Source organism: Quercus suber, unplaced genomic scaffold (genome assembly GCF_002906115.3).
Source record: "Quercus suber isolate HL8 unplaced genomic scaffold, Cork oak 2.0 scaffold_80, whole genome shotgun sequence".
NCBI classification, from domain to species: domain Eukaryota; kingdom Viridiplantae; phylum Streptophyta; class Magnoliopsida; order Fagales; family Fagaceae; genus Quercus; species Quercus suber.
In genome coordinates, this window is record NW_027069545.1 from 1,420,472 (window position 1) to 1,434,979 (window position 14,508).

The window sequence follows — 14,508 nt, forward strand, 5'->3', positions numbered from 1 at the left end:
CATAAATTTTTATTTTTATTTTTATTTTATTATTTTTATTTTATTTTTAAGTTTGATCGCCTATACTCGATTTTCTATAAATCAAGTTTTTCATTAAAACTCGATTTTGAGAAAATCGAGTTTCAAAACGGAGACATAGACCTTAATAGTTTCAAAACAGAGACATATTACTAGATTTTTAAAAAAGATAAAGGCAAAACCCCATTTTCTCTGAGAACCTAGAAAGTTCATAACTTCATATCATAGGAAATTTTTAATAATAATAATAATAATAATTAATGAGTAATATATCATCATTGGGACTTGAATCTACACAAAAGTAAAAACGGTAAGTGACAGAGAAAATAGGCATTAAATGTTCAAAAATTATAATAGAAACTAATATACTTAATGGATTTCTCTCTTTAATCTTTATTGTATTAGATTTTGGGAAATGTTAACAAATTCCCTTAGAGTATTAGTTAATAATTCATTTAAAGAAAAATTTTATGGGAAATGGAAAAAAAAAAAAAAGCAATTAATGTTTTGACAACTTTTTTCATTTCCCACAAAAGTGGTGTTAAAACTTTCCTGAAATGAATCGTTAACCAATTCTCTAAAGGCACTCATTAGCATGACCTTTAGATTTTTCATACTACTAAATAAAAGGATCAATTTCTAATATTGTAGATGGTTATATAAGTCAAGGAAGAGTGGCATTTTGGAGGCATAATTAACTAGGGTGGCCTAGTGAATGGGAGTGAACATTTTATCAAATTTAGATTAGGTCAAAATCGATGAAATTTTCTAGAGGATCAAAATATTTTCAAATATAAAAAAGGGGTTGAAAATACTTTTGAACCTAAATAATACCAAAATATCTCGAAACCATCAAATGTTACTCCTTATAATCTCTAAAAACGATCAAAATACCATTGCAATGTCCAAATTGGCAAAAATATCTTTAAAACCTCCAAAATAACCTTGAACCTTTGGAAAATGTTTAGGAACAAAAAATTAGCAAAGTACCCCATAAAACCTCTAAAATGAGCAAAAATAACCTCATAATATTCAGAATGACCAAATATCCTAAAACCTCCAAAATAACTAAATACCATCCAAATCTCTAAAATGGACAAAATACTTGAAACCTTAAAAATATCTAAAATACTTTTGAAACATCTAAAATGGTCAGAAACAAAAGATTTTAATTGTTTTGTATCAGTCAATGATCAATCCCAATCAAGACTAATGTGAGATACCAAAACCTAACTCGTCTAGGGTGGTTGTGTTCTTTAAACCCCTGCGCAAACATCATCATCTAATATCAAAGGATGAAATTAAATGGATGTGCTCACGCGCACACACACGGAGATATATATGGAAAGAATCCGAATGTAGTTTATTTAATTTAAGATTATGCCACAATTCTTTTCTCATTTTTGGGCATGACACTTTAGTGTTAGTTTGGATTGCAATGAAAAGGAAGAAAACTGGGCGTCTGTGTTTTTTCTGTGGGTGCCGTGCACTATTCATAGGACTCGCAAGTATTGATTTCAGCAAATTTTTCTTTAAAATTGGTTCCATAGCACTATTCATACATTTAAAAATATTTTGCTACAGTATTTTTAATTTTCAATAATAAGTAGTATCCAAACAACCTCTTAGTACTCGTTTGGATACTGATGATAAAGGTAGTGTCTACGTTTTGGCGTTCTTTTTTTTTTTTTAAGAAGCGCGTTTCTATGGCTTTTATGCTTTTCCAGTGGGTCCTGTGCACTATTCACAGGACCCACAAACCTAGCAAAACTTTCATTAAAAATGGGTCTCACAGTACTATTCACATATTTAAATAAAAATTATTTTACTACAGTGTTTTTAGTTTTTAGCAAAATAAGTAGTTATCCAAACACACCTTTAGACATCCCAATCATGGACATTCAATTTTTGGTATAGGCGGAAATTAAACCCCAGATCTCTTATGTAACTATCATAGATTTTACCAGTTGAGCTAACTGGAACATCCGCTTTATTATGTTTCTTTATTTTTAACATAGTGTAAGCTATAGTTTTGGGCTTTTTTGAAAAACTAGGTAAGGCCAGTTAAAAAAAGATGGTCATGGATAGGCTCAAGAATAAAAAATAAGTTCAGCTTAAGCTTGTCTATGGGCTTTATAATAAACTTATATGGGCTTGGAAAAATAGTATATTTCACATAAATTGGTAAAAATACTTTCGGCCCAGTTTGGGACGACTTGACCCATCTCTATGTTTCATTTTGGGCCTCCCTCCTCAGACGTCTGTAAGTCTACAGCTTAGCTGCGCGCTCACCTCGTCAGAATCATTCAAACGTCTCTTTGTTTCTGTCGTGCGGTGTGGCTCTCTGTAATGTATAATAATGTTATCTCTCAATGCACCATTACCAAGCCTGAGGTCAAGAAAATCGATTTTGCCGAATTCCCTTTCTCTGTAATCTCACCTCAGCTGCACCACGCACAGACTAACACGCTGCCAAACCAAACTATAGAAGCTAACTATATCTATTTCTTGAAATTTTTATTTTTTGGAATTTGATTTCTTCATATTTTATATATGGGATTAAGACAAGAAAAATATAGGATGGAGGCATGCATTTCAATATGTGTCTACCTTGGTCATTTCACATCATACCCTCTGAGCTTATGCTTGAGAATTAAGTCATGCTCAAATATTTACAATTTTTTGATTAGTTTGAGTTTGAACATTATTTGTGACTTGGTTCGGTCTAAAGTTGAGTTTGTATATTTTATATGTACTGCAAACCAAGCTTGGCCATTGAATACTTTGCTCGGCTTGATTTGATTACAGCCTTGATTTCAAGCATGGACCTTGAGTCAGGAACAACTCTATGCATTTGGGGCATAAGGTGAATATTACATGATGCATTTTATATATTAAAATATTACTTAAATATTTGTTTATTTAAAATATATTCATCTTGCTTTTTTATGTGTGTGGGGCCTGTTACCTAAAAAAGGTATAGTAGTCCTCAGAATTGGGCTCAGGGCCCAAAGGCCCGATCCGAGAACACGCAGTTGTCCGAGGACAGCCTAAAGAAGTTTTATTCACGTCTAATAGGTGATATGAAAGGTATAAACAGGTGTTATATACAGTGGTATAACACACGTCCGAGGACGCCAAAGTCCGAGGTGAAGGTAACCTTCGTACTGACTGAAAGATTCTACCAGGTTGTAGCTGAATTGGAAGTTGGATATAGCTTAAAGAGGCGTCGGAGAAGGTAGAAAATATCTTCTAAAGTCTATCACCTCCTCATTAAATGCTGTCCACCTAACACTCTGGCCGCATTAATGTGGAGGTGATACCTGAATAGTAACTAAGCAGCTTTATGACCACTAAGCTGAAAGTTCCGGTAGGGACTAGATGGGACAGAAAGGAGCCCCCAGGATAAGAACTACACGTGTACAAAGGAAACAAAAGAAGAAACGAAGTATATAATGTAGAAACGAAGAAAACAGGGGGGACTTCTGACCAAAAAAGAAAAAGGAAAAAGAGAGAGAGAAGAACAGACCAATTTAAAGAGGGCCGAGGAGAGTTTTTCCTCATAGAGCGAATCAATAGTATCCCTTATTACTTGATGAGTAGAACCCTTCCTGAAAAACAGTACTAGTTCTTGAGCCCATACTCTATAAATTTATTGTTTGGGCTTATTGGGCTGAAAACCCAACACTCAATTCAAATTGGGTCCCTACAGTGGTATATTGCTAAATATTTTACCAAAAAGTAGTATATATCCATTTTGGCCAATCTCACATTATATTATCTATTTTACACTACGCATTTCATTAAATTATTAATGTTTTTAATTGTTTATCTTTTTTCCTACATAACAATTATCATCCATTTTCTTCTTGCATTCTCGAAATACAGACAAAAAAATAAAAAATTAAATGCAAAATGTACAGCTTTTTTTAGCTTCTATGTACGACTTTTTTTAAACCACACATTTTATTTTTCCCCTTTTTTCTTACTTTTTCAAAATTTTTGAAGTTACAAGTATCACTTTCAGCAAAAAAAGAAAAAAGAAAAAGAAAAAAAGAAACCTAGAAACAAGCTATTGTTATCGAATCAACAATTAGCCTTGCTCATCATCATTAGAGCATTCCCATTGGCAATTGTAAATGAGAAATGTAGGAAAAATTTAGTATCAAGGTATAAAAAGAGTCCAATAGCCAAACTTGTAAAATTTAAGAATTGCAATTTTTTTTGCAATTGTACTACAATGCTATCCTAAATATAAGATGGCATGGTAGCACAATTGTAAAAATTATAATATATTTTAATTCCAAAAAATTACTGTAGCATTGTAGCAGCACAAAAATTATATATTATATATTATTTTAGTATGTAATATATATTATTTTAATAAATAAAATAGTAAAATTAAAATTAAAATGTTAGATATGTTGTAAAATAATATAATATAATAGATAAAATTACTTTTTTAAGGTGATAAAATAGAGGAAGATGAAAGTTACGGATTCGAATGCTCTTGCTGAAAAGAAAAAAAAAATGAAAAAGAAAGTGAAAAAAGTAATGGAACCAGTCCACTACCAAAAGTAGTGCTGGCAATGCATGGCCTGGCCGCCATGAAAGCGCCTAAACGGGGTCAAACTTTTTGAAATATATCACAAACTCTACTCCACCCGCACCTCCACGTCTATTAATTAAATTTTTACACCAAAAACAAAAAAAGAACTCTAGTCTAGTGCTTTAACTTTTTAGTTTTATATAATAAAAAAAAAGAAGAAAAAAAGCGTCATACTCATGCAAGGGAGAATCTGATTCACCAAAGTCCAGAGAAAGAAATGGCGACGCCATTGCCAGGTCTATACCGGAGATCCCTACCCTCTCCTCCGGCAATCGAATTCGCTTCCTCCGAAGGCAAGGTTTGTACTGTTTCTCTGTCTCTGTGTGTGTGGATCTAATTGAATGAAAGAAAGTTAATGGAATGTTGTTGTTGTTGTTGTTGTTGTTGTTGCAGAAGCTTTTCAGTGAGGCGCTAGGAGATGGAACAATGGAAGGGTTTTTCAAGCTCATATCGTATTACCAAACCCAGTCGGAGCCTGCGTATTGCGGCCTCGCCACCCTCTCTATGGTCCTCAATGCCCTCTCCATCGACCCCGGAAGAAAATGGAAAGGTATAATTGACCTCTCTTTTTCTCTCTCAAATTCATAATCCCTAATTTAATTCACTCCAATTACTGTTTCAGCAATGGGTTTTTTAGTGGAAACATATTTATAGAGCTCCAATATTGCAATTAATGTACCTTATTATAACCTATAATAGTTGATTAAAACCAAAATACTCTATTGGTCTTTGAACTTTTAACTCTTGAGCGAGCCATTTTTGGTCCCTCAAGTTTAAAATGATTGTTTTAGTCCCTTACATTAAAATGATCACTTTTTGTCCGGTGTATAAGAACATTTGTAAATTAACTATTTTAAGAAAATTTTAATACCATTTTTACGGCGGTCAAAAATAAAGTTACTTTTTTTTTTTTCCTATAAAAAATTTTAAAAAATATTTCCTAAACTAGCGTCCTTAGGACATCTGTTAACTTTTTCCAAACTTGAAAGTCACTAATTTTAGACCCTAACAAACTTAAAGTGATTGGTTTTAGTCACCATGGAATGATGAAATGTCTATTTTTAGTTTGGCCACATCATCTAATGGACTAAATGCAATCACCATTCATGTGCTAAACTTAGGGGCCAATATATTTAAAGGCTTTTCTTTAGTGTAATAATATAATAGAGACAAAATTTCATAGGCGATATAGTGAGAGAGAGCAGTAAGCGATTAGATATTAAAGACTCTTTAATTATTAAAGGAATTAGTACTCTGTTACTGTACATATTTCACATTCTTTTTGGAAAATTGTTTTCTAGTTGAAAGAAATTCAAGAGTGTGAAAATTGTTGCCATTATTGATGCCTAGTTCATGGCTTCTGCCTGCGGGTCTAGGGTTCTTCATGTTGTGAACTTGGGGGTTTGAATTGCAGGTCCTTGGAGATGGTTTGACGACTCTATGTTGGATTGCTGTGAACCCTTGGCAAAGATCAAAGCTGACGGCATTACCTTTGGCAAAGTTGCATGTTTGGCACATTGCAATGGAGCTAAGGTTGAAGCTTTTCGGACTAGTGAAAGCACCATTGATGACTTCCGCAAGTATGTAATTTGCTGTACTTCTTCAGAGGATTGTCATGTGATCACGTCATACCACCGAGCAGTTTTTAAGCAGGTCTTGTGAGCTTATCTAAATTGCTGTCTGCTAACTAGCAATGCTTCTTTATTGTTACATTCCTTTTCTTCAGGATACTTTCAGAAAAACTCCTATGCCCATGAAAATGATTTACACCTATAGAATAAATGTTTTCTGTAATGGAAAGAACAGTTAAAAGTTAATGGTATTTATAATGTAATGTATAATGGTACTTCAGATATGATGTGTCCTTACTGTTCACTGATTGATATAGAATGATACTATGAAATTTGGTGAATGCTGATGACTTTGTTAGACACATGATTTATAAGGTATATTACCATTGTGACACATGATTTTTTAGGTACATTACAATTCTGTAGTTGCAGCTAAATTAAAAACATTATATTACCTTTCCTTTCATAGTTATTGAATTCAGCTCAACGAGCCATACATCTGAACTACAAAGTTGGATGCAATCACCTAAATGATGCTTCTGACAACACTATTTTTTAATATTTTATTTGCTTTGTTATTTTTTTTTTTTTTTCCTTCTTTTGAGTTAATAGGCAAGACTGATCATTTGCTTTTTAGAACTATGTTACTATTTACCTGTTAGAAATATCAATTATCAAGGCTTGAGCCCATTGTAACTAGTCTAGATTCAATTTACTAAGACTTACTTATAGTGCAAGTAAAATAGGCTAGGGTTAGTCTAGGATTATTATCTTTATAATTATATATATATATATCCCAAATGGGCTCATTATAGCACAAAATTCAAGACAGTAAATATGTAGCTGCTTGGGTTTTTTGTGTGGACATAAGCTGTCAAGTTGAATCATATTTATTTCTATTCTTGCTCTCTCTCCCTCTTAATCCTAACATAAATACTAATATGATATCAAAGCTATGTCCCAACTTCAATTCTAACATGGGATCATAGCCAAGTCTCCTGTTTGGTTCTCCAAAGGTTGGCAACTTGCTCACATGCCTCACCGTAACATTGTCTTCAGCCAATATCTTTCATCAAGCAGTGCCGCTCTCCTTTGGTCATTGGTGACGATTATCATCTTCCAACCACCATTTGTCACTAACTGTAGCTACCACTGGTGTTTGTGTCGCTTATGTCATCCTCAAGCGACAGTTCCTCTACCGATTTTTCCCTAGGCCACCGCTGCAACTGTATGTCGACCATAGTAGCCTTACTCTTGTCACAAGTATAGCTGTCCTTTAGCCTCCATCTGTCGCCAACAGTCATCATTTGCCACTGCAGCAGTTGTCTTGCATGTTCCACTCTACATCGTGCTCAATCCATTATACACTCAATCTGATCCTTCATAACAACCCTTTCCTTCTCAATTTCATATTCCAAACTCAAAGCATCTTCAAGTTTATACATTGAGTTTGAGTAGGGATGTTAGAGATATCAAGGCTCAAGGCCCAAACCTGATGTACCTAGTCTAGATTTAATGTATTAGGACCTACTTGTAGTGCATGCAAAGTAATTTTAATTCAACTTGTAGTGCAAGTAAAGTAACCCCAAAATTAGTTTATGGTTAGCCTAGGGTTAGTTAGTCTCTCCATATATACAGACATCCAAGGGCTTTCCCTCAAAGGCATAGGTCACCAAGCCAAATCACATTAAATTTCTTTGAGCTGCCACCTTTTCTTTCTCTCTCCTCTGCCTCTCACTCTTAATCCCAACATTAATTCTAATATGGTATCAAAGCTATTTCTAAACATCAATACTAGCATTACGAAAACTATTGTAACAATTCGCTTTATTGCCTATACTAGTTTTTATGTGTTGAAACCTTTTTAGTCCATGGAATTAAAAATAAGAAATGAGAGAAAGAAAGAGAGAGTCTCATTATGAACTGAGTGCTGATAGTGTATGAATTTGTTAGTGGCACCTACTTAGGTTGCATTTGGGAAAAGCTGAAAAATACAGCTTTTTTTACTATTTAGCTTATTTTTGCTATTATTCAGCTTATTTTTATTACTATTCATGGGTCTCATTGCACTTGTTGGTACTATTTATGGGTCTCACTGTACTATTTTAACTATCTTTTAGCTTTATTTATAGTACTTTCAGCAAAAAAATCTTTAGTTTTAGCTAAATAAGCTGTTCTCAAACGAACTCTTAGTATTAAAATTTCCTGTGTGACATTTGGTGACAATATTCTAGTTCATGATAGGATTGCTTATATTCTTTTGTGCTTTGAAAATACAAAATTTCTTACCACTGTTGTACATTTGCTTCTTAGAATTTAAGAGAGCATTGAATTTCATTTTATTGTTTGGGTACAGACTGGGACTGGTCACTTTTCACCAATTGGAGGCTATCATGCTGGAAGAGATATGGTTCTCATGTTGGATGTTGCTCGATTTAAATATCCTCCTCATTGGATTCCTCTCAAGCTTCTTTGGGAGGCCATGGATACTATTGATGAAGCTACGGGACAACGTAGGGGGTATGCTCTCCTAGTTTGAACCTCCATATCAAAGTATAAGGCTGAAAATTTGTCATCAAATAAACTGTATATATATTGTGACTTTTGAAACAAAATAGTATTTCTCTAAGATTCTGTAAATTTCTTTAAACTGTATTACTTTGTGTTTTTCTCTTTGATGGATATCATAAGTTACCTGTTCTAATTGTGTGCATTGTTTATTAAAAATATAAATTTATGTGTGAAATATTCGTGTTATGTGTGATATATTAAATGATTAAATTCATCATTTCCTAACAACTTAAGCTTTTGGGACAATAGATAATTTATCAATGCGATATCTTCACTTTCTAATTTCTATACATACAATTTGGTCTTAGTCCTGATGTTTGCTTTGGATTTTCAAGTAGTATAAAAGCTTTAAAAAGGTAACATAAGTAACACATCGGTTATTTTCATTGTTCTCTCAACCATTCTAAATTTGGTCAGAAATTTGTGCTTGCACAGCCTATTTTTAAGTATTATGATTTATGATCTCGTTAGTAGTATTTCTTCTGAAGTGAAGAGCTCTCAGTCGTGAAGTTTAATTTCTTATTCTTATGCTGTACGTGAATGGGGGACAGGCTAGTGGCAAAACCTTTTCGACTTATTTTCTGTATTTTTTAGATAAGCTAATTTGTAGATATTAATTCCTTTGTATTTTCCTTTTTGTTCTTTTTATTGGCTCATTCTTTGTACACCTCCATGTACTAGGGTTCTACTCAAGTTCTGCCTCAGTGCCATTTTGGTTGTGTGTGTTGCATGTTATCTGTTTTGGTAGTATTCTACTTACATTCTGAAATATGCCTTTCCAGGTTTATGATTATTTCACGGCATCACAGAGCACCGTCAATCCTTTATACGCTGGTACTGTACCTGTTGGCTGGTCTGTTTCATATAACCTTGTTATTGTGTTGCCTTACATTAACTTTTAGTACTGGATTCTCCCCCTATGGCTCAAGGTAGTACCAAAAATTGGATAAATTGCATAACTTTTGAAAACTTTTATAACATTTGTGATGTGCTCCCTAAACTACAAATTTAAGCAAATAAGTTGAGGCCCTGTGATAAATAGCCTCTATGACCCATAATTGGTTTTTAATACTAATGGTTTTCAATACATGTATCACATAGCCATGGGGTCCATATTTGAGCAGGGAAAAGCAGCACAGTGTGACAAATAGTGAAAATGCCCTATATTATCTCCTGTTCCCCTTATTTGATATTTTCCTTAAACATATACTTCAGTTTAAGTGAAGGGATATTTAAAGGTGGTGACTTCTGGCAATTGATAATGGCTTTTGTGATAAGTGATTTTGGCTAGAAACATCCCTCTGATACAGTTTTGTTCATTTCTTTGTTGTTTTCTTTTCTGTTTCTGCTTACTACAGATGTTTTGAACTAGCATTGCTTGTGACTGTATTTTGTGCAGAGTTGTAGACATGATAGTTGGAAAAGTGTGGCAAAGTACTTGGTAGAAGATGTTCCCCACCTCTTGAAGTCAGAAGATCTAAAAGATGTTCAAAATGTACTCTCTATGGTATTCAAATCACACCCTGCGGATTTGAGAGACTTCATTAAGTGGGTTGCTGAAGTTCGAACACAAGAGGATGGGAATGGAATTTTAAGTGAAGAGGAAAAAGGAAGGATTGGAATCAAGGTTTTCTACAGCTTCCTTGAATTCCTTGTTTATTTCATTTAATATGTTCCTGTTTTTCTGCTAATTCTTTGAGCTGTTAAAGGGTGAACTATTTAACAGTTTCCTAGGCTTCTTCTTCCCAAAAAGATGAAAATTAAATCAATTTCTGATTTTGAGTTTTTAAGCTTTTTGATTTCAGGAGGAGATATTGAAACAAGTACAAGAGACTGAACTATTCAGACATGTGACAAGATGGTTGTCTTCTGTGAGTTCATTTTGTAAAGACATCACATCTTTGTGTGACAAAGATGGGTTACCTGAAATTGCTGCACGTGTTTGTTGCGAAGGAGCTGAAGTTTTGACTGGGAATGCAGAGAAAATATGCTGCCGGAAAACAAATGTGAAGCTTATGAAGGCTAATGGTGAAAAGCCTGTGACAGTGGTATCTGGGACTGTAATTTCTGATGGCACAGAACAAGGAGTTGATATGCTGGTTCCTTTATGTCAATTCGATCCCACTACTTTGTGTGTTTCTGATCAAGGATATTGCATCGGAATGTATCCATCTACAGCTGATGTTCTCACAGTGCTTTTATTTTCCCTGCCACAACATTCATGGGCTGGCATTAAAGAAGAGAAGCTACTGACAGAAATTAACAGTCTCGTGTCAACTGACAGTCTTCCTCCTTTGCTTAAAGATGAGGTACTACACATATCCTTCATGATTTTCTATTATTTTTTATATTGATATACTCTTTTTGATGGATCCCAGATTTGGGGTTTCACACATTGTTCTTCAATTTTAGAGTTTCAAGCTTCTCTTAGATTTTCCTTATGATACTACTGTACTTATTTGACACTTTGTGTTCATTATCGTGAACATTAAGTTTATTTGATTATAAATCAAATTACATTTTCTTATATTAAAATTTTTTTTTTTTTTTTTTTTATATTGAAATTCGGACCTCTTCCATTTATTTGTTTTAGTTAAGTTATGGACCTAACTAACTAACTAACTAACTAACTATATATATATATATATATATATATATATTTATATATATCACTTTATAACAAACCCTAACTCTATCAATTCTCTCTCAACCTATTCGGCCACCCCTCTCCTCACCCTTACTCTCATTTTCTCTCAATTCTTTTCTCTCAGCCGTCCCTCACCCTTACTCTTAATCACTCACCGACCCACCCTTACCCTTACCCTCACTCTCATCACATGGTGTTGTTGTTTGTCACGGAGAAGCATAGAGGTTAGATCAGAGAGAGATGTGCGAGGTTTAGATCATGGTCATGGAGTTCCAGAGGGAGAGAAAGGTTTAGATCGAAGAAGAGGAGTGGAGGTTAGGCTTGGGCTACGGCCTATAGGTGGGATTGATGGCTAAAACAACCGTCGATTGTGGTGATAGTGATTGAAGATAGAGCCTTGGTGGTCTGAGATAGAGAGAGGCCGAGTAGGAGAAAGAGATAGAGGTTAGAGAGGGAGAGCTTAGGCTGATAGTTCTCCATTTTTTTTTTTTTTTTGGGTTCATTTCCTCTCTCATTGCCAAAGTTGTGAATCTCAAGGTTTTATTTATTTATATTTTAATTTCATTAATGAATGTTTATTATTTACAATTTATTTCATTGTTAAACTTGAGTTTGTGTTTGTGATAGGATTTGTGTTTGTGTTTGTGATTTTGAAAGGGAAAATCATAAATCTGAAATTATTGTATGAGATATCAGGAAAACATGAAATTGATTTTTTTTTTTTTTAATATAAAAAGATTGGGTCATGGATTAGGCCACGGATTAGGGGCTTCAGATTAGGCCCTAAAGTGGCGGGTCAGGGCCCATGGGGCCCTCGGGGTGGGTTTGGGGGTTAGAAAAAAACCTGTTTAGTTAATAGGGCATGTTCAGGTTTCGAGGGTGGGTGGCGGATCGGGTTCGGGCATAAATGGAAAAAAATAAATTATTTTATTTTAGATTTTAGGATTTATTTAAAGTATTTTAGAATAATTTAATTACATTTAATAGGAAAATCCATGTGTCACAATTTTATTAGTCCATCTAGTCACAAGTGACATGCTTATGTGGCATTTAACGAACACGTTAGGACAAAACTAATGGAGGGGCCAACTATCAAAATGGTATGAAATTCACGGTGTAAAATTAAAATTCTGAAATTTCAGGGTATAAAATCAAAATTTTGAAATTCCAGGGTGTAAAATCCAATGAACCCTAAACTTTAAAGGTGTGGTGCAATTTACCCTATATATTTTAATTAGTTTCAATTATATTCTCTATTTAACCCACATCATTAAAAAAAGAAAAGAAAAAAAGAATAGATACATCCATATACATACACAACCATATAATACCTATTAATAATTACCATAATTATATACATAATAATTTCATATAAAAATACAATCATAATAAATACTTATTAATAACTACCATAAATAACAAATCTCATATTTAATATTTAATTTGCAAATAAAATAGTAATAAATTCTTATTAATGACTATCATAATTATCAAATTTCATTTGTATATAATAAATAAATAAGAGAAATGCTATGTCCATAATATTTTTACAATATTTTCATAACAAAATTTTATGTGTCAGGTCATTACTAACTATCAGTGGTGGGCAAAAAGTAATTTTAATAGTGTGTTCAAATTAAAATCAGTAACAAATTATTACTTAGAATTTGTTGTGAAAGTGTAGTAAATATATTATGTAAGTAACACTTTTGATAAATAAACAACAGAGACGTTTGACTTGGATGACCTCATAATATTTCATCATATAAGTTTGTTTTTGAAGTCTTACAATTTTACACGTCAATATATTAATATATATATATATATAAATATAATTGTGTTTACATTATATTTTGTATTTAAACCGTCAATTATAATCTTGACATATCAATTTAATTAAATAGGGTAGTTATAAAATATTATGGGATTATAATAAATGTATATTCCCTCCATCTTTTATGGTGGGATCCACTATTCGAGAAATTATTAGTGTCGGACCGTGTGCCTTACCAATCCATCCAACCACCAATTGGTGAAGGATGAGGGGGCATAAATCTTTTATATCATTCAATTGCAAACCAAGCCCATTGGTATTGGAGCGACTTCTGAAATCCCTCACAATCACTCCCTCATAATGCAGCTCCAACGACTTGAATCTATGACCTTGGCTCTGATACCACTTATCGGATCGTGTGCTTTACCAATCCATCCAACCACCAATTGGTGAAGGATGAGGGGGCACAAATCTTTTATAGCAATCGATCGCAGACCAAACCCATTGGTATTGGAGCGAATTGTGAAATCCCTCTCAATTGGGTCCACTGGAAGGACTACTAACGTGGTCCTCCCTGGCCTCCCAACCAATAAAATGCTGTTATTTATACAAATGTGACATCACTTGGTAATTTTTGTTTTTTATTTCTTGTGCTAATTAGGAAGCTCATTCATACGTTTGTATAAATGACATCATTTCATTAGTTGGGAGGACCACATCAATAGTCCTCCTGGTGTATCTAATAATTTCTCCCACCACTCATGAGGAGGAGAGAGATGAACACATTTTGATAATTAAGGTGGTTATTAATAGGTATATAAATATTTATGATTTTATTTTTATATGGAACTATTAAATATATAATTATAATAATAATAATAAATATATTTTCATTTTGGTTGTGTTTGTATATTTAAATATCTATTTTATTATTTAATGGGAAAGTTACATAATACGTTTGACAGACCCACATGTAATTTAGCAAATAAAAAAGAAGAAGATAGACCCACCTGTATGAGTATGGAAGTGGGGATGCTTCCTACGAGAATAGGACTAATCCTCTAATTTGGTAATGAAATGTGCTGCTTAGAATCTCGTTACAAAGTACTTGGAATATTTTGTGTGTTATTCAATTCCTTACTTTCCGCGTAAAAAGTCATAATTAAGACACTATTCACTATTGACACTGGAACAAAATTACTAAAACACTACGAGAGTTCAATCCAATGGCACCTTTATAATGCATAATATTCTATCTTTACCTAAAAAAGTTATATATTTACTTATAATTTTATAAATTAGTTTTACTTTTAATGAT

At 33.3% G+C, this 14,508-nt stretch overlaps 1 protein-coding gene across 2 annotated transcripts; it reads left to right on the forward strand.

Annotated features, from left to right (window-relative positions):
* The first annotated feature begins 4,444 nt into the window (after positions 1-4,444).
* Positions 4,445-11,210, forward strand: LOC112031640 (glutathione gamma-glutamylcysteinyltransferase 3). 2 transcript variants are annotated; one of them, XM_024064345.2, is made up of 7 exons: positions 4,445-4,925; positions 5,021-5,177; positions 6,042-6,280; positions 8,555-8,718; positions 9,552-9,603; positions 10,169-10,396; positions 10,575-11,210. In XM_024064345.2, exons 1-7 carry the CDS (start codon positions 4,845-4,847, stop codon positions 11,121-11,123), a joined length of 1,470 nt encoding a protein of 489 aa, XP_023920113.1. In that variant the 5' UTR covers positions 4,445-4,844; the 3' UTR covers positions 11,124-11,210. The 2 variants fall into 2 exon arrangements, with proteins under 2 accessions (XP_023920113.1, XP_065629871.1); XM_065773799.1 differs by having other exon boundaries at positions 4,445-4,920.
* Positions 11,211-14,508: the final 3,298 nt, after the last annotated feature.